The sequence below is a fragment of the Malaclemys terrapin genome, chromosome 10, assembly GCF_027887155.1.
Source record: "Malaclemys terrapin pileata isolate rMalTer1 chromosome 10, rMalTer1.hap1, whole genome shotgun sequence".
NCBI classification, from domain to species: Eukaryota; Metazoa; Chordata; order Testudines; family Emydidae; genus Malaclemys; species Malaclemys terrapin.
This window is the reverse complement of record NC_071514.1, coordinates 34095330-34116582: the sequence shown is the minus strand read 5'-3', so window position 1 is coordinate 34116582 and position 21253 is coordinate 34095330. Positions and strand designations below refer to the sequence as shown.

Sequence of the window (21253 nt, the reverse complement as noted above, 5' to 3'; positions counted from 1 at the left end):
ACATTACATTTGAGTCTGACCTGTCTAGGCCAGCTATGTAATAAGGATGAGAGGAAAACATGAAAATTCTAAAAGTTACTCAGGCAGCTAGCTTGGAGCTCTGGCTCTTGGTGCCAACGTATTCCCTGCATTTAATTATGCAGGGTAGGAATAATGATAAAATTGCAGGATGCTCCTGACAATTAAGCAGCCCCCACCAAAACAAACAAACAAAAAAAACCACAACACACCATAGTGAGTGAACAACTGGAATAAGGGATATGCTTTTATCTAAAGTCCACTTCTTATTATCCACTATTAATATTAATGTTACTTTTATTCTCACAATTCTGCAGACCATTACAAACAGAAAAGCACTGGTATAGTGATAACCTTAAATAGGTCAAACGCTATCCCCGATGCAGGACAATGAAAACAGAAATCCATTCTAGCTATAAACTATATATACACACACTGTATCACAGATTTCTTACTTTAGTGGTATCGTATATCAGTTGAGCTACTTTTTTAAAATGCACATGTCAATTTCCACAATTGTGAACTCAATGCTTATTGAAGCCTTTTTTTTTTTTTTTTAAATAAAATGTACCCTCCCTTTTCATATACTTTGGAAAGCTTTTAGAACACAGTGGCCTCCAGAAGAGAGCATTTATCAGCTGTCCTGCCTCTTATGCTATTTTTTAACCTTCAACCAATATTAGTTTTAAAAAACACTCTAAAAAGATTGCTATATGTCATGCCTGATGGCTTAAATGTACAGATCTGTTAATGACTAGACATCTTGAATGAACTGATAGCTTAATCCTCCCTAAAGAAAGCACCAGAGTAACTGCTCTTGGAGTCCTTACTAATTTTCCTCTTTTAGGTCATTTTAAGGTAACTTATTTTGTGTGGGTATGTATAAACACTATTGTGTGGGATTCTCCGGCAATTCAGCATTGACAGACTCAAGCTTCATTTCCTTTCCTCAGACCTTTATTGGAAGAGGGTATCAGTGCTGGTGTGGTCTACTCAGCGAGTTCAGCTCATAACTCTATTTGCAGCAAAATATATAGTTGTCCTACAGGATGGCAATCATAATTTAAAAGTAGGAAAAAATTATAGCAAGTGAAGCTATATGACAGCCTGACTTACTTTGAGCTACTCTTCACTACTTAGTGAGCAGACCATCTGCTAGCCAAGATATATTTGGTCCTCTTGGCAAATGACAGGGAGAAGTTGCATATGTACGGTGTATATCCAATAGTAATATGAAATCTATCTCTAGGAAAAAGAGAAAATACTAGTGTACTCTGGTAGCACCAAGAGTCCAGGACCCTACTGTACCCTAGTACAGTTTATACACTGTATAAACATAAAAGTCTGTTCCAAAAACAATTTAAGTATCTAGACACCTTTTAGTTACTAGTAAGTGTATGACTATACTATCTGCAACATTAATAAAAAGTCACTATTAACACCCATCTACAAATGTAGAAATATTACCAGAAGACATCTGGTGTTTTGGATGCTACAAAGACATACTCAAATAAAGCAAATTTGACAGCACATGAAGACACAGGAGCGAAGTGGTCAATACCACATTATGCATCAGGTCAGAAAAGCTAATAGTTAGAAATCACATTGCAAGCAACACTATGTAACAGTATTTAAGTTTTAAGACAACAAAAAAATGGAAGTCCAATCTTACCTCTTCCACATTTATGCTGGATTTTGCACTTGTCTCCAGAAACTTGATTCCATAATCTATTGCTAACTGGAAGACAGGTTTTAAAAAGTTTTGGTGTTTATAAATTAAATTTGCAAAGTGACAAGACATTTTTAGGTCAGCTAATAATGGAGCAGTGTCTCCATTAAGGGTATAACCAAGTTTATATCATGATCCCAAATTTACTTTCTTTGTCCTGGAAAAGTGTTAACATTACCCTTTTACTGAAGAGCTATTATAGCATTTAATGAAGGACTAAATCAACAGTTGCTATAGAAGTTTGAATAGCTCTTACAGAAATTGAGAGAATAGCTTAAGGGTTTTCTGAACATGGTGGACCAGACCCTCTGTGGGTGTAAACTGATGTAGCTGCACTGAATTGTATCCCCACCACAGAATACTCCTAGAGGCAGATCCGGATGTAAATCTCGTCTATTCTGTAGCTTTTTTTAATTATTGTATGGAAATCACTCAAGTTAAATAGGACTTTTCCTATGGATACCAAAAGTTTAATTAAGAGAAAAAAGTCTTAATAGTAGTCCAAGACATTCGTATGCAGGTGTAGAGAATCCTATCAGTGACCCGCTTGCCAGTATCATAATACTTGGATTGTGTAAACTATAATTTCATGTGTGCAGCCTTACTTCAGGATCCTTAGAAAAAAAGTGTCCCAGAACGTCAAAACAACTAACTTTACCCTTAATATGGCTACTTTAACATATTCATAATTCACCATTGCAAAAAAGAGTCTGATTCAGAAAATAATCAACCACAATGTACTTAAATGACATCCTGATTATCAGCCCTTTCAGGTTCCCTCAAAGGGAAGAATTGTGTTATCATGGGGAAGGCCAACATTTAGAACATCTCACTTGAGAAGAGTACTGAAGCTCAATTGGAGTCCATATATTAAGTACCATCTTAAAAAAAGGTTGACATCCTAGGATGTGTAGAAGGTTCTAAAGCATAAAGGAGTTCAAGACCCATTATTTTGTTTGGTGTTGCTAAAAGGAGAGTGTGACGGGTTGGATCACAGAAACCCCCTTGGGAGCTGCCACCTAATGTGCAAAGACTACCCCTGCTTCTGTTTTCCCTGCCAGCTCAGGACTCCAGCACCCTGTCTTGCTGAGCCAGACACTCCCATCTGCTCCAACAAATATGCAGGGAAAACTCATAAATTGTTCACCCTCTATAACACTGATAGACAGATATGCACAGTTGTTTGCTCCCCCAGGTATTAATACATACTCTGAGTAAATTACTAAATAAAAAGTGATTTTATTAAATACAGACAGTAGGATTTAAGCAGTTTCAAGTAGTAACAGACCAAATAAAGTAAGTCAGCAAGCAAAATACAATAAAAATGTGCAAATCTATGTCTAATCAAACTGAATACAGATAAGATCCTCACCAGTTCCAGAATGCTTCCTTTTACAGACTAATCTGTTAGTCTGGGTCCAGCAATCACTCTCACCCCTTGCAGTCGCTGTCCTTTGTTCCAGTTTCTTTCAGGTATCTTTGTGGATGGAGAGGCTCTCTTTAGCCAGCTGAAGACCAAATGGAGGGGTCTCCCCTGCCTTAAATAGACTTTGTCTTGTGGGTGGAGATCCCCTCCTCTCTCCTATGCAAAGTCCAGCTACAAAATGGAGTGTTGGAGTCACCTGGGCAAGTCACATGTCCTTGCTGCTGTCAAGGCTCCCTGTGTAGGGTTTCATGAGCCACGGCATTAATGGGTAAGCAGGATCTCCAAGGATCACAATGGGCATTTCAACTTCCCCTACTGTGATCTTCCACTCTGGGAAAAAAGTCCCGGCCTGCATCTTCCTGAACAGCCAAGTGTTCCGAAAGATGCGTGTGTCATGCACCTTTCCGGGCCAGCCTGTGTTAATGTCAATGAAACGCCCACGGTGATCCACAAGCGCCTGGAGAACCATAGAGAAATACCCCTTCCGATTAATGTATTCTGATCCTAGGGGGGTGGTGCCAGAATAGGAACGTGCGTCCCATCTATCGCCCCTCCAGTTAGGGAACCCCATTTGTGCAAAGCCATCCACTATTTCCTGCACGTTACCCAGAGTCACGGTTCTTCTGAGTAGGATGCGATTAATTGCCTTGCAAACTTGCATCAACACGATTCCAACAGTCGACTTTCCCACTCCAAACTGGTTTGCGACCGACCGGTAGCTATCTGGAGTTGCCAGCTTCCAGATTGCAATAGCCACCCGCTTCTCCACTGGCAGGGCAGCTCTCAATCTCGTGTCCTTGCGCCGCAGGGTGGGGGCAAGCTCCTCACACAGTCCCATAAAAGTGGCTTTTCTCATCTGAAAGTTCTGCAGCCTCTGCTCATCATCCCAGACTTCCATGACGATGTGATCCCACCACTCGGTGCTTGTTTCCCGAGCCCAAAAGCAGCGTTCCACGGTGCTGAGCATGTCCATGAATGCCACAAGCAATTTCGTGTCGTACGCATTACGCGGCTCGATAGCATCGTCGGACTCCTCGCCCTCACTCTCACTGTCACTTTGGATCTTAAGGAATAGTTCGACAGCCAAACGTGACGTGCTGGCGAGACTCGTCAGCATACGCCTCAGCAGTTCGGACTCCATTTCCCATAGACAGATCGCGCTGCACAGAAACCGTTGAAAGATGGCGCCAAAGGTGGACGGAAACAAAGGGATTTCTGGGATGCGAAGCGATGCATCACGGGGCATTGGGACAGGACCCAGAATCCCCCGCACCCACGCCCCCTTCCCACAACCCACGACGCCAGAATGGGAAAAGGTGCTCTGTGGGATAGCTGCCCATAATGTACCGCTCCCAATAGCACTGCAATTGCTGCAAATGTGGCCACGACAGTGCGCTAGGCAGCTGTCAGTGTGGGCAGACTGCAGCGCTTTCCCTACTCAGCTGCACGAAGTCAGGTTTAACTCACAGCGCTGTACATCTGCAAGCGTAGCCAAGGCCTTTGTCCCTCTGGGTTTCCACCCCCCCCTAACTGGAAAAGCACCAGGTTAAAGATGGATTCCAGTTCAGGTGACATGATCACATGTCACTGCAAGACTTCATTACCCACTTGCCAGCACACACATATACAGGAAGACTAACAGGTAAACACAGCCATCTGCAGACAATGGGAGTCATCAAGATTTCAAACCACCATTAATGGCCCACACTTTCCATAATTACAATAGGCCCTCAGAGTTACATTTCATATTTCTAGTTTTAGATACAAGAGTGGTACATTTATACAAATAGGATGATAACTCAGTAGACTATAAGCTTTGTAATGATACCTTACAAGAGACCTTTTGCATGAAGCATATTCCAGTTCCATTATATTCACTTATGTTTTTATAAAACCATATAGACTGCACAACGTCACAGAGTAACAAGCATCATTAGGAACAGTAGATCAGAGAAAATATTATACCTTTAGTAAAGAATTTAGTAGTCCAAAAATTTACCTTCTCTCCTTTTTCTTTTGAGACCTGTCTCTTTTCATTCATATCACATTTATTACCCAAAATCATTCTTTCCACATCTGAAGAGGCATGCTGAAGGGAAAAATAAGCTCTTGTAAAAGCAGCATAGAGTTAAAGATAAATCTTTACCTATCAGAAACAGATCTATACATTAGACAATAAGAACTCGCTCTAATAAAACCCTAATAAGGGCATCAGTGGGGAAAGAGAAGCAAACTTTTTGAAAGGCTTAATAAAGTATTTTTCTTAATTTTGAATGTCTAGGGTATCAGCACGTAGATGCCTTGCTTGACTTCAAAATGAAGTTATTAAAACAAGACTGAGGTTTACTGGCTTGCAAAGTGGTCACAAATTGCCTGATTAAATCAATGTGCTTCCATTCTTGACTAGAGTGGAAGGCTTTTCTAACCCTTGTCACCAGTGACCAGTCTGATGTGATGGTATAAGAAGTCTCCTTGGGATAGTCCCTTCTTTGCAAAGTCCAATAGTCAAATGTAACCAGAGAATGGTGGCAGGTTTCTTTTTTTGAGATCAAGTAGAATAAATTTCTGTCACCACCAGATTAAGCCTTATTTTGCTTGGATCTAATGCTTAAGGCTTCCTATTCCCAATTTGTCTAGCACTGCCTTCAGATTCAAGTATGGTCAATGTATTTGCTATTCAAATAACTTACAAGGTGAGGGGAAATGAACACACAACTGAAGTTTAACATAAGACCAAAGGCAAAATTTGGACAACCAGGTATTTAATGTACACAGGCAGGTAAATCTACACTTAATACTACTCTGGTAGCATTAAGCATTTCTCAACTTCACAAAGAGATACTGAAAATAGTTCTCCTTCTTGTCCCTTCAAAGCAAAGGTTAAGCTAAAGGCACTCGCTGGAAGCAAGCGGTTTTGAAATCCTTGCTCTGCATGATCATTTTTGCATGAAAGTCTCTAACTTTCCTCTTTCCAGCCCATGGTAAACCAGAAAGCCACCCTGTGCTCTGGTTTACATCCATTTTAACTTGGCTACGTATATACACCCCTCTGTTGAAAGAAAATAAAATTGCTTGGATGTTGGTCATTGTTTTGGAGAAGTTTGAGAATATCAACAGATGCAGCTTATTTTCCTAATCACCTACCTCTTCTATGTTCCTTATCCAGTTTTTAATGTTGTCAAAAGACTTCTCATTTGTGATGTCATATACCAGCATAATTCCCTGTGGGTGAAAACGAAAACAAAACAAAAAAAAAGCTAATCTTAATATTCGTTTAGATTTGATGTACACATTGCTTGTTTGTGGTTAAAACTCCTAAAATGTAAGTTAGCCACATGTACCTTTATAATTAACAGACCTTTCTGAAGACTTTATATGATCTCACTTAGAATACATTTTGAATGGTCTTGACCCAATATATATCCATTAATTGTCACTTATTTTTTTTTAAGCATAGCATAATTATACTCTTAATATTAAGTTAAAACTATCTAAACTATGATCAACAAGAATTTGTAAATTCTATAACTAAAAGGCAGCCAGCAGTCAGTCTTACTAGAAAGAAAAATTGTGATCACCATAAAGTAATCATGACCTGATATACTGTTTGTCTTAAGTAAGCCATGTTTACAACAAGTATTTCAGTGTTCATTATGCATCACCCCACCTCTCAAAGGGCCTAGGAACAGCTTTTGTAAGATTCTGCTTGTCTGGGGCAAGTAGCTCTACTTAACAAATGAATAGAGTTTTACAGCAAGGCTGATGCTGAATGCTGTCACAGCAAGTCTGCTCTTCCATAGCTGTGTGTATGCACATGCATCTCCCTAGAATATGGTGGCAGTAAAGTAAGTAAAACCAGACAACAACTGCATTAATGCCTGACCTAGGATGTCTCAGTCATGGTATGTTGTGAATAGCTCTGTCACATATGGTGTGTCAAAATGTAAGGAACTATTCAGAAGTCAAATAGTTGACTAACTAGAATCAGTAGCAGTTGCACTAGAGACAGTTTATATACTTGATCATGTCTGAATCTAGCTGCTGCATTCTAGAGCTGCTGAAGGGGACACAGCAGGAAAACCAACTCAGTCAAATTCACTTTTAATATTAGCAGACATATCACCTATCCTACTATCACTTGAAACAAGGAAAGTGTTGTGACTGTATAAAAACAAGTTTCTTAAACAAAACTTGGTGAATTAAGCCTCTTATGTCCACAGAGAGATTGTGACTATATATACACACACACACAAGATGGAGGGGCAGAAAACTGGAGAACAAGACTTCACAAAAACAGCAACGGCCCTGAAATAATCTGTTATCCCCTACCTTTGAGTTATAATTTCTCTCTAGCAAGACAGCTTGAACCCTTTAAACTTAAGGAAGCAAACTAATTATGATTTTAGTCACACCTGAACACTCACTCACCATGGCTCCTCTGTAGTATGCTGTTGTGATTGTGCGGAATCTCTCCTGACCTGCTGTATCCCTAGAATTTGGTGAAAACAGACACTTGTTTGTTTATTGTTTTTAAACCTTGTTTTCCACTACTTTCAGAGTTCATAAAAAACAAAAAGGTAATGAATGTGTTGATACTCCTGGATATGAAGAAAAGTACCCTTTAAAAGTTAAACAAGTATATCTTCCTCCTTTGCGCTCAAAAAGGTACCAACAAACCACTATACTAAGATTGATATTTATGAGGGGAAACAGAGTGGATAAAGAAAAAAAAAAGAAGATTTAAAAAAAAATTGATTTTTTTTATTTAAACTGGATTTTTTTTTGATAAAATGCTTTTTGAGGAAAAAAACTTCTCTAAAGATAGTTTTAATTAAGATACATTATAGCTCAAAGATATCTCATCATGGAATAGGGATTATAAATTCTAATTCTGTAATATGAGACAATATAGTCATGTCATGTTTAAGAAAAGTTGTGTAAACGAGTTCCAATAATTCATGGATTAGGGACCCAAATTTACGGGGTTCCAGGGGGTTCAGTATAGATTAATCTTTCTATTTACCCAATGGGACTCAGTGCTCAGTCTAGAAGATACCATCAGAGATGCTTAGTTTTGCAGTTCTCAAACTGTGGATTTGTGTCTCCAGAGATAACATGCTTGTTAACAGCAAAAAATATATTTTAACTAACTAACTATATAGAGGTGAGAAATAACAGACCTCAACCCTATTGTCCCTCTGCAAATTTGTATACACAGAGTCAATCCTTTACCTCTCTCTAAAGGTAGAAAGTTTCTTCTACTCATTGAACTTTTTGATTGTTGGGGGCCGAATAGATCTGGACAAGAAGAAGTCTGGAGATAAATGTGAGAAAGGAGGGACAGGCAGTAGAAACAAAAGTGAAACTGTTTGAGCAGCATATTCCAGAAGTCTTGAGGTCTTTCTGAGCGTAGCCTTCATTGATTTGAGATCTACCATACCGTTCTCTCACTAGAAGGGAAGACTGATAATGGCAGCAATCCATAAGAGACACCCAGTTTGGGAATATTTTAATGAAGTTCCTCTATCTGTGGGTAAGACAGGCATGCGTGCAAAATGCAAACAGTGCAACAAAGGAAAGCAGGGCCAGTTGCTCGAATGAAACAACATCATGAGAAGTGTTCCTTCTCAGGAGGAAGCTGTGTTGAAGATGATGAAAGGAACATGTCTGAACATGCAGGATCTTCAGGTTGGCAATTTTTTTTATTTCATACTTCTTTCTTAAGGACTGCCTGTCTTCCTTCTGAACTATTCTTGAATTCTCATGTTTGAGCAAAAAACATAGTTGTTACTCTATGGTACTATTTTAGATGCAGTTATGATAAAAAAATAAATAGTTAAAATAGGCAGATCTTCCTTTTACAATTTCACCTTTAAAATAGTACTAAGTAATACTAAATGAGCAGTATGGTAATAATAATTAAATAACTGCATTGACGTATTTTGTTTAGGAGAATCCATCATCAACATACAGGATTCTGAAGACTATCCACATTCAAGATCACCATCATTTTCTATAGTTTCAGAGTTATCTGCCAATGATAGTATTTCAGTAATATTATGTACATCACATAGCCACAGTATATCACCTGTAGCAAAAAGAAAAAAAAATCTCCATCATCCAGAAACAACCATAGATAAGTTTGTGATAAGAACCAGATTACAAAAAGGGGTAATTGATGAAAAAATTGCCCGGTTTGGTTATGCAACAAACTCTCCTTTCCATATGATTGAGAACCCACACTTCATTAACATGATTCAGTCATTAAGACCAGGATACAGTCCACCCAACAGAGCAGATGTCACAAGCAAATTGCTGGATAAAGTGTATGAAAGAGAAATTGAGCAGTGTGCAAAAGGTCTAGAGGGTGAAATTGTTAACCTGAATCTTGATGGGTGGAGCAATGTCCACAATGATCCTGTTGTATGTGCTTGTGTAATAACAGAAGAAGGGAAGGTCTTCCTTACAGAATCAATTGATATATCAGGAAATGCACACACAGCAGAATACTTACAAGAAGTAGCAGTAAAAGCTATAATAAACAGGGGGGAAAAAAATCAAATGTCTAGTAAGCAGCTTGGTCACAGACAATGCTGCAAACGTATCCAAGATAAATTATTTAGAGGAGAGTGAAGAGTCCCAAGCTAATAACATACGGTTGCAGTGCTCATTTGATGCACCTCCTAGCCAAAGACTTCAGTGTTCCAGAAATAAAGGCTAATGTTGTGGAAATTGCAAAATACTTCTGTAACAACCACTTTGCAGCAGCTGCTCTGAAAAAAGTGGAAGAAACCAAGCTAACTCTCCCACAAGATGTACGATGGAACTCAGTAGTGAACTGTTTTGAGCACTATATCCAGAACTGGCCTAATCTGATGATAGTTTGTCAACAAAATCGTGAAAAAATAGATGGCACTGTCACAGCCAAAGTTCTTAACATTGGGCTTAAGTGAAATATTGAACACATCCCGAGGAGCCTGAAGCCTATTTCTGTAGCCTTGACCAAAATGCAGGGAAATAGCTGTTTTATTGCTGACGCTGTTGAAATTTGGAAGGAACTGAGAGATCTTAAAAGAGAAATATGCAATGACAGAGTTAAATTACAAGCATTAAAAAACCAAATGGGACAAGCACTAACTCCAGCTTTCAGAGTAGCAGCTGTGTTAGTCTGTATCTGCAAAAACAGGAGTACTTGTGGCACCTTAGAGACTAACAAATTTATTTGAGGATAAGCTTTCGTGGGCTACAGCCCACTTCATCGGATGCATAGAATGGAACATATTGTGAGGAGATATATATACACATACAGAGAACATGAAAAGGTGGGAGTTGTCCTACCAACTCTAAGAGGCTACTTAATTAAGAGAAAAAAAACTTTTGTAGTGAAGCTTATTTTCTTGCAAATATTCTCAATACTCGGTACCAGGGTCAAACCTTAACTGCTGAAGAAGAGGAGTTGGATATGACATGGACATCCAGCAATCATCCCTCCATAACACCAACTATAATAAAGCTTCAGAGCTAAGGGTGAACCATTCAAGAAATCTATGTTTGCTGATGATGTTTTAAAGAAAGTCACACCAGTAAACTGGTAGTAAAGTGCAAGTCACTTAAGCACTTGGATTCAGAGACTGTTGAAGTGATAATCTCACTTTTAAATGGCAGAAGAAGCTACTGGCAGTGTAGCAAGAATATTTTCTTCCTTTGGACTAATTCATTCCAAATTGAGAAATCCTATGGGACCTGAAAAAGCAGGAAAGCTTGTTTTTCTTTTCCAGATTATGAACAAACAGGAAAATGAAGGTGAAGACAACTGAGTTAGATGCAAAAGCCAATATTTTAAGTTTCTTGTGTTGACCTGGCTGTCATTAGTTCATTTAAATTTTTTTTTAATTCATTTAACTATTTTAGTTAAAAACAAATTAACAAAAAGAACCCACCTCATTTAAAAAACTTTAATGTTTAACTAAATTCAAAAATTCATATGCCTGTTTTGTTAAAAATATAGTTTGCTGTTGAAGAAAAGAATACATGATGTTGTTGTTTTAGTTAAATAAAACAATTTACATGTCTGTCTGGTGATGTTCTCCTCTTAAGACAGCATGGCAAGAAAAGCCTACAAATATTGATTAGCCTGTTGAATTAGAGATAGTTCACCTCCTAATGACTTCATAAATATCTGCTTCAATTACATTTAGCAAATTAAATAACCAATCATTCATTTTCTGATATAACTGTAAAACTAATCTGAAAAGTTTTCAAAATAAATCACTTAAAAAAAAAAGTATCATGTGTACCTTCTGAAAATGAAACCTACATCTATCTCCGAGTTGTGAAGAATATGTATTAAGGTTATAACAACCAACAAGAATGCACTTTTATGTAGAAAGCCATGATTAAATCGAGTCTTCCTGACTAGTGATTTAAATCAATTTGATTTAAAATCAAATACACCCTGGGAAATAGTAAAAGGATAAATCAAATTTTCAGTTAAGAAACTGACACAGCATCAGTCAACTGAGACTCAGTACTGCATGGCCCTGTTTACAGTAACAAGTGTAAGCAATTCTTCTGAGGCAGTTTCTATACATTTTAGCCTTGTATTAAACAAAAAAGTGTGCCTCAAGAAGTCATTAAAAACAAATACAGGATAGGACAATTTCATGCATAATTAAGTATTAGGACCAACCACCATAGGATAGCAGTCAGTAAAGTATCTTGGATGCTACTTCAAAGAACCTAGCCATCTGAGGATAAGACCAATTCTGACTAGTGAGATCAGAAAGTGTATGAATGTCAATTGCATCCAGAGACAGCTAAATCCCAGATGTCTGTGAAAGTCTGCTGGCTGATTTCTCAACATTGTATGGATATGGATAACAGTTGGATACCAACAGATAAAAGAAGGTTTAGCTATTTAGTGATGATGATTTTTGATTACATGCAAATGTTAAACCGGTGATACTCAGAAATCAGTGTTTCAGGAGCTAAATTAGCCATCAACATTACCCAAGAGACACACAGTAGTGTGAATTCACTGTTTCATTTTCTATACTACTATATATTTATATTATTCTCACAGAAAATAAGTTAACTAATTACATTATCAACTTGCATTAAGTTAACAACATAGTGAAAGCATCCTGATTGGTTATAAAAATCACACAGCGTTTTAATATCATGTGCTGCAAAGAGCCACAGGCAACACATTAAAAAGCCACTTGCGGCTCACAAGCCTCAGTCTGAGTATCACGGTGTTAAACCAAGTGTCAGAAAGGGCTCCTTCCAGCCTTGCCCCCCTTAAAATATATCAGCAAGCACCTGATATTTTAAGTGGGAAAAACTGTTGTACTATTTAGCAGGGATCATCTGTTAGATGGGTGCAGGCAGACTTCTGACAATTCCCTGTGATGGCATGAGACCAATACTGGTGGACACCAGTCCTTCCTTCCCCCCAACCCAAGAACATTTGACAATCTTCATTTCCCATTATGCAGTCCGACTCTAGGCACCAATACATTCAACATCCAACCAAAACAAATTAGATTAAAAAAAATAGCAGCTCTCACTGCTTAGTCTATGATGATGCAGTTAGGATCTCTCTTGCCTCTGGAGTAGCAAAACCCTTTAAATGCAGTTTTAACAACTTCCCTTTTTATCAGGAGCTGTCACAGTCATAACTAAAGACAACTGACTCAATGTATTTGCACACGTACAAATGCTATGAGAACCTTTGCTCCAAGAACATGGTGGCAGATCGCTATCGTGCTAGAGCTTACCACAAGTTTTACAGCTTCTCCATCATTATCATACTGTACTGCCCATGAGTAATTTAGCCTGACTGCAAACTTCTTTTATTTAATTGTATTTTTTTAAGTGTATTAATTGTATTGTAATACTTACCATATTTGTAGCTTAATTTTCTTTCCATCTAGTTCTATTGTTCTGATTTTAAAATCAATTCCTGGCAGAGAGAAACATATATTAAGTTTAATGACAAAAGGAAATAAATATTCAATTTGCTATTTATTGCTCTGAAATAAAGTACAGGTCATGATAGGCAAGCAGTAAAGATTCTGAAGCTGTTGCTCTCACAATTACTCTGCTGAATTTGTACAGAAAACCAGACACTGAAGTTAATGGCGCTATGCTAGTTTACACCAGTTCAAGATCTTTCTACTTATTTATACTGTAGGACCAAAGCTTTCAGAAGTAGCCACTAATTTTGGGTGCCCAATTAGAAAGGCCCAACTGTCAGAAGTTCTGACTACCCTGAAGTTTAACCAAAGACCATGAGAGTCCTGGGTGCTCAACGCCTCTGAAAAATTAGGCCTTACAGTACCTCAAACTGGCTTTCTAATATTAGTGGCTACTTTAGAATGAAATAAGCCCAAACTTTCAAATCAGAAGCTGCAATAGAGGGGAAGGGCACTTCATAGCCAAACAAAAGGAAAGTGTTACTCTTATCTGCAGACCAGATATATAGGCTGGTCCATAAATGAGGCCTACTGCAATAGATCATGGATCTCACACACACACACACACACACACACACACACTCTCTCTCTATAAAAGCACTCATAGCTCACTTTTCAAAGTTTTACCGCAAGTCTTGTTTTCTAACTTAAGTCATCTCACAAATGTAGTAAGGAAATGCTACATGTTAGTTCTGTAGTTACAAAAATAAGTAAGTTGCATACACTATGAATAAAACTGGCAGTAACTCATATATAACTTATGGGTAGAATTTTCAAAATCACCTATTAGAGTCTGAGAATGTAATCATGAAAACAACGGATCTAGGCGTTAAGACCATGATTTCCAAACTGATTTGGGCATCTTGGTTTTTGGATGTCCAACCTGATAACTTAAGATAGAAGTGACAGGATTTTTTATATTGCAATTGAATTTGAAGATGACACATCAGTATGCAAATACATCAAATCACTTGAATTTTGACTTACATACTCAGGAGATGGAAACATTTTGATTTAGTGAAGATGCCACCAAATTTCAGCTGTTCAATATCAGATGTAATGAAATGAGGATATGAAATTTAAAGCAACACTAGTTTGTAAGAATGTATGTTGTCACTACAAACACCACATTAATATTTTGATATTGCATGAACATAATGTAATGACTCTAGCTATAGTCAACTCCAGGTATTTTTTATTATTCATGATTCATTAACAAGTTTCAAAGTTATTGAGAAAATTAGATTAGTTCATGAACTTCATTTTTATGTCAATTTAGTGGGGCATTCCTGTTACTGATTTTCGTGTCCTTACAAGTTACGCCCAAGATTACGATAAGTGAAAATATCTATCTTTTCTAATTTCAGTTAACATTTGATAGCACTGTGCGTCATGCACCCTGTTAGTTTCTATAATCAGAGTCTCTTGTTTATTGGAGAGGTGTGTGTTTAGAGCAACAGGAGAGAGAGAGAGAGAGAGAGAGAGAGAGAGAAAAAATGTTAAAAATATGAATGGATTTTTAAAAAATTCAAAGTTTCTACATTTGGAAACATTCTGAATGCCATTGCAAAGCCCTTCACAGATGCTGGAATTTAAATTTAATGTTTTTACTAAAAGTCAAGACAAATGCAATATCCACTTCTCTTCTAAAAAATTGCTATTGTCCATAATATTATTTTAAGTCAGAGGGTTTTAAGAGATCCTTATTCATCATCTCTAGGCCTGAAGTTTTAATGCTAATTATAATACCTGTTATGCAAAGAAAAAAAGGTTCTGAAACTAGTGTGGTTTAAAATCATTAGTTCATAATGCACAAGAAACAAAGACCATACCAACAAGAGCTGAGTTTGACATTTCAAATAAAGCCCCAGAAGGGGCAGGTTTCCTGAGGAATGGGCATATGTTACACGCTCAAACCAAGCACACTGTGTGCCCAGATCCACTCTGGTGAACACTGGTTATTCTCTTATGGTTAGTATTTTCCCATGTACTACGAAAAGATTTATACAACCATAATCTGACCTACTCTAAAACTCAGGATTTCTTGGCACAAAACAGCTCTACAGAATAAAAAAAAAAAACAAAAAAAACAACCATGTTAAATGTATCTGCACTGAAAGTGAAAAATGTTAATAATCTAAAAACAAGGAACAGGTGGTGAGAAAAACCATGAGCCTCACAGTTACAATGAGAAGTACATAAAGAAAATCAAATAAGTGACTACAGCATTCTGAGAAGCTTAAGTGAACTAGACACTGACATTTCCTTTGTTCTTCACTACAGTAACAGGAAGTGGTGAGCTGCACCCATTTAGCGCCGATCTAATGACATGTGCTACCACTTCCTGCTGTATACATTGCATGGCTAAGCATGTGCAGCACTTTGGTTACTGAAGTCAGGTTATGGCATAACATCTCGCTGAGGCTCCAACAACATTTCATAGGTTGACATACCAACTTGTAAAAAGCCATTTTCATTTCAGTAACATAGCAGCTTTTTACACACACACACACACACACACACACACACACACACACACACACACACACGTTTCCATCCACTGGAAATAAAAAACCTCTTTGGAAGATTCCCTACACTTTTTTAAACTGTAACCAGAGATAAAAAAAGCAATGCTGCAACTGAAAGGGGGCTTCAGCTCTAAAATACAATATGTAACGTTACACAGCCTTGAAGGAAAAACATGTTTGGATATAAACATGCCACTGCTCTGCTGGGTGATCTTGGGCAAGTCTTCACCTCCAGGCCTGTTTTTCTCCTTCTATCAAATAGGGTTAATGATCTTTGGAAAGTGCTTTGAGATTGGCAGATGAAGAACTCCATCAGAACTAGGCATATCAACTTTTCCTGTAGAACAGGGTAATAATTGCAGGAATAATAAGCTCCCTACCACACAGACCAGCCAAAACTTAACTAGAAGAAAATCCAACACATCTGGACAAGCAGAAGCCTTTCAGATTTGGAGCAGAGAAGAGTGAGGATTGATATTACTTTGGGATTCCATGCCATCATATTTACCCCAAGTAGGGGATTAGAAAAGTAGATATCTTGATCCACTGGGCCCAAGTTCAGCTAGAGGTTTCAGGCAATGTGGTAACATCCCTTTCCTTCCTTTGGGGAATTATACAAGATTTGGGGGCCTGGTTGACTTTGATAGCATCATGCTGAATCAGATATATTTCCACTCAGCATCTTTCAAACACAATGATGTGGATGAAATTGAGCTAGGCACATTGGAGAGACCATGACTATGAGAGCCTTGCTGACACGGTGGACGTGGGGCTTAGGGAGCCCTGTAGAAGGTCTTGCCCTCTAGTAGTTAGAACCTGTGGATCTTGTGGTCTTTCGGTTTTGGCACATGAATAAGTTGGGATGGTCACATGACCTGTCTGGCAAGCCATATTAGGAGGATGTAGATACAAGTCTAAAACTATCAAAACCTCAGACATCTTAGCCAAAAAAAGAGTAATCAAATCAGTTACTCTAGGGCACTTTAACCAATTACGTAATTTCCCAGTACAATTGATTGCGTATCAGAAATCAGCATACAACTTCTTCTCACCAATGCTGGTATAATACTTGAGCACCTATTTAGCTATAATACCCAACAAACAGTTAGCAGAAAAGTTTGTTAAAAACCAAAAAAACTCCACTGCTTCAATTATTAATTGAGAAAGCTTCCCTCTAGTTGAGGTCTTTCAAGGAAGATCTATCAAAAACACAGGGAAAGTTAAAACCCCCAACTGCCATACTGAAGAAGCCTTTCAGGCCTTCTTACTCCATCAAAGTGAAACAAGGGGGTACAATTCTTTTTCCTTTGCAGTTTATCTTTAAAGACGTTGTGTAACGCTTTCAATGGGGGTTAGGTAGTGAAACAAAAACAGCCAGCCTCAATCCAACTCTTTCTATTCAATAAGTTAATCAGAGTGGAGAAGGCTTTGTATTAATTTGTCATTACTATTACATGAAAGATAACTTTTAAGTGCTAGTCAAATCCCATCATTGGGAGAATGTAACTCCATAAATGACAAAGGCTGAACTCTTGTTTCACTTGATACTGCAGACACGCTCCAAGTACAATAGACCAGGTCTACACTATAAACTTACTAGTATAGTAATGTCATTTGGGGTATGATTTTTATGACTTATAGCAACAAAAGCCCTAATGAAGGTGTAGTTATTACCCCGCATAAAAGGGCTTGTGCCAGTATAGCTTATTTCACTCAGGGAATGAGTTTAAGCTGCAGGTACAGCCGGCAAACCTTTTCTAGGTTAGCACCTGCCTTAGATCTGCACGCAGCAAGAGGAACTGCAGGAGCCCAGTCCTCAAGTAATCAAAAAGAAAAATCAGATGAAGTTCACACACCCCCTCCAGCAAAGTCACAGGGGTAGCAACATACAACATTTGGGGTTTTACATTTGTGTGGATCAAAGCTAACTAGCTAGTAGCTCATGCTAATATTTCATATAGTTCACCATTAGCATCACAGCAGCCGGAGCATATCCTGTGAAAACGCCACATCAGTTTTCAGTCTGCTCTTTACTCAAGCTGATTTAATCCTTAGTTTCCTATTTCAACAAATCTACAGAGTATTCACATTTAGTAATCACACATTTACTATTTAGTGCAGTCTTTATAGGAAGTCAGTACTGTCAGGAAATTAAACCTTCAACGATGCAGGGAAACTGCACCCATCTATCATGGTGTATGCTGACCTACACGCTACACAGCATAAACAGTCACAATGCTTCCCATTACTAGCAGTGGGATACATGCCCAGTAAACTCCTAGCACCTAATGTGTTAGAGATTTAAAGAGCCAATACTTACTTCTTGCCAAGTTGATCTAGCAGAAACATGTGTCCATGTAACTACCAACCATCTGCGTGGAAGTAGTGAGGAACCAGTTTTTGATTTACGGATTAAATACTCAAGGCTCAACTACTGCACAGTGCTTGCTCAAAATCCTAGTATACAGCAAAATTGTAAATGGCGGAATATGACATAGCTATTTACAGAGTGGTAACTATTTCCAAGCTGCCTGGTCAGAAAGGACTATGAAAGCATCCTTCGTTTAAGAGAAATAAAAGCCTTGGACAGTGACAACCAATAGAATATTGGAACTACAGCATATGTGAAGATGGCATTTTATTTGTTTTTGGATGAGGACCTCAACTGCATAAACACACAGCCACTGTTGTGGAAAGGAAAGGGAAGTTAGGTTAAATATCTACCAAGTCCTGTTATCAGCGGTTTGCCATGAACTGCTAGTGCCTCTGGGTACAGCTTTTATGGGATGCTCCTGTGAACTCCAGCTGCAGCAACAGCAGTTCCAGTCAAGTAGCTAGTGTAACTCAATATATTGCTGTTACATAATAGGTGTATCATGCAACATTTAGGATGGTCATCGTGGCTAGGCTAGAAACTCAGTTAAGAACTTCCCTTTGGGATTTCCACAGATTTACAATGTGTAGGTTTAGTGCTGAATTAAATATAGTTTCTACATCCCTTGCACAGCTAACATTAGGAGTTGGTTATGGACTTCATATCATTGCTTCTCCAAGTAAAATCCATTAGATCTTTGTGTATGGTATGTACATATAAATGCAACCATGGCCTTTTAAATAGATAGTTTGACAATTCTATTGGGATTCTTGTTATACATTCTCACCAGACCATTCTCTCCTTATTTTTCTGAAAATGTCAATGGAAAGAGACTACAGACCAGAAAAACCAAGAGGATTTTTCAGTGGGAGTTTCCCCAGTATGAAGGGCAGCAATGCTCTACTGCCTATTACCAGAGAATATGTGGGCTGCAATAAAATGGGAAATTACAAGAGGGGAACAGAGTCTCAAAATAGAAAGCTGCCTTCCCCTTTAAGGGATGTGACAGCACTAGGATCTAAGTCCACACAGCAGCCTCCAAGTTAACATTGTTTCACCTCTAAGGTGTCTCTGGTCTTTGTATAGTCTTGCCCTCAAGTGTGTGTTTTGTTTTTTAGGACAGGGTTGAGAGGGCAGAGGAAGACAAGGCTTGCTGTCTCCTGTTAATAAACAGGACAAGCAGTCACTTTTGGGCCAGAGGAACACAACAGGAGGAGAAACTGAAGCAACAGCAAACAAGGGATACCTACACCAGCAAGTTTACTGAAACAGGAAATCAGAACCATTAACAAGAGGAGAAATATCCACTGTTGTTTGACTGGAAGGCAGCAAGCCTTTAGTGATTTTTTTTAAAAAGCTGTACAATTTCCTGAACATACAAAATTTCCTTACCACTTAGATCAGGAGTCTCAAACTCAATTTACCTTAGGGCCAGTGCCAGTCCTCAAATCCTCCCAGAGGGCCAATGTCACTCATGCTGCCCAGAACCCACCCCCCCAAAAACTCCACCCCCCAAAAAAAACTCCACCCCCCCCACCTGCCTAAGGCTTTGGGACGGAGTTTGGGTGGGGGAGGAGGTGGTTTGGGATAGGAGATTGGGGTGCAGGCTCTGGGAGGGAATTTGGGGGCAGGATGGGGTATGTGGGGAGGGAGTGCAGGTCTGAGAGGGGGTCGAGGGTGCGATGCTTACCTGGGGCTCCAAGGCAGGGCAGACTGGGCGGCCTCCGCGCACTTCTGCCCCCAGGCACCGCCCCAGCAGCGTCCCATTGGTTACAAGGGTGCTCAGGGCGGGGGCAGCACGTGGAGGTACAGCCCTGCCCCGCCCCTGGGCTGCAGGGAGGGGCTAGCATCCACTGGAGCGAGCAAGCACACGCTGCTGGGGCCTCCTGAGAGAGAAGCGCCCGGGGGCGGCAGGTGGGACCCAAGGGAGAGACCCGGCCCCAAAACTGCTGGAGCCCCACAGGCCACATTGGGGAGGCTCGTGGGCCACCGGGAGTTTTGAGACTTAGATCCTGACTTAGATCCTTGCCAAAGAGTCCCATCTTATTTGTATAGGGTACAAATGAAGGCTTCAAACAGAATTTGGGCTCTAGTGAGTTACATTTCCATTCAACATTGGAAGTTTTCACTTAATTTTAAGTTTCAAGTATTTGCACTTTAAGTCAGCATATTTTTACTGGGGGGGGGGGGAAGAGAAGAGAACATGCTGCAACTAGCATAGCTGTCTTGTGTTCCTTTGGTTCTTGTAAGCGGAGTGAAATTTACAAAAAAATTGTTAGAGCTCTTCAGGAGAGCAAGATTGTTAGCTTGTTGTATGGGCCTGCTCAGAACCAGAGCATAGTATGAGAAAAGGTACATGCACACTCAAACACTGCACTCTGAAGGATTCTACCCCCAGCTTTTGTATGGCATCAAGTTACAGCTGAAGAACTCTACCACTTGTAGTACAATATTGGCAATGTAAAAATTAAACAACTTTTAAGATAGACCTCTAAGGAAATTAGCTGGGAAGAGGGCTACTGAGGATCTATCAACCTACTACAGTGGCAGTGATAGACAAAATCCACAAACTGGTTTCTAAGTCAGCTGTTCAAAGATAATTAATTATGTTCTCTTCCCACCCCTCTCTTTTAAGCTCCCAATAGATTGGAGACAGAATATTGATGTAGAATTCCTGATGAAAAAATACTTTGAGGATATATGCTCATTACAGGTTTTGCCTTTTGGTGACAGCGAGCAATTGTTAGATGTGCACATAAATCAGTGCTATTCAGCAGTAATACTAGTGATAGTTTAGATTCTTCTGAAAGTCAAAGTATGTTCACAATAGTTAATATGTTTTTGCTGATTCTTAAGTGGGCAGGTTTGAATTCTGAAAGACTATTGCACACTCCAAGATATTACTAAGCATGAATCTCAGAACAAACTGCTGCCAGTGACATTTGCTTTTAATTATACTTTGAAGAGTTGCAAGTAAGCAATGCTAAACCCTAAGCAGATTCTAATTTACATGCCTTGCTCAGTGCATGAGTACTAATCACGTGCAGATGTATTTACAGGATTATATGCACATACAAGTCTTTTGGGAGACAGTTGAAAAGTTCTAATACCTTCCAATCAGATTCCAAGCACCAGACAGCCAGTTGTGTTGCTCTCTGGACAACAAGATATTCAAGAACTCATTACTTGCTACATGTACTC

The 21253-nt window shown here is 39.0% G+C and overlaps 1 protein-coding gene across 1 annotated transcript in view; it reads right to left on the bottom strand.

Moving 5' to 3' along the window:
* The window catches only part of RAB8B (RAB8B, member RAS oncogene family), a 42630-nt gene that overhangs the window by 6827 nt on the left and 14550 nt on the right, over positions 1–21253 (bottom strand). Inside the window, exons 2-6 of the mRNA XM_054041761.1 lie at positions 13077–13137; positions 7602–7662; positions 6318–6395; positions 5173–5262; positions 1691–1756 (exon numbers count right to left, since the gene is read on the bottom strand). Of these exons, the coding sequence (XP_053897736.1) occupies positions 1691–1756; positions 5173–5262; positions 6318–6395; positions 7602–7662; positions 13077–13137 (356 nt within the window). The remainder of the gene's footprint in view (positions 1–1690; positions 1757–5172; positions 5263–6317; positions 6396–7601; positions 7663–13076; positions 13138–21253) is intronic.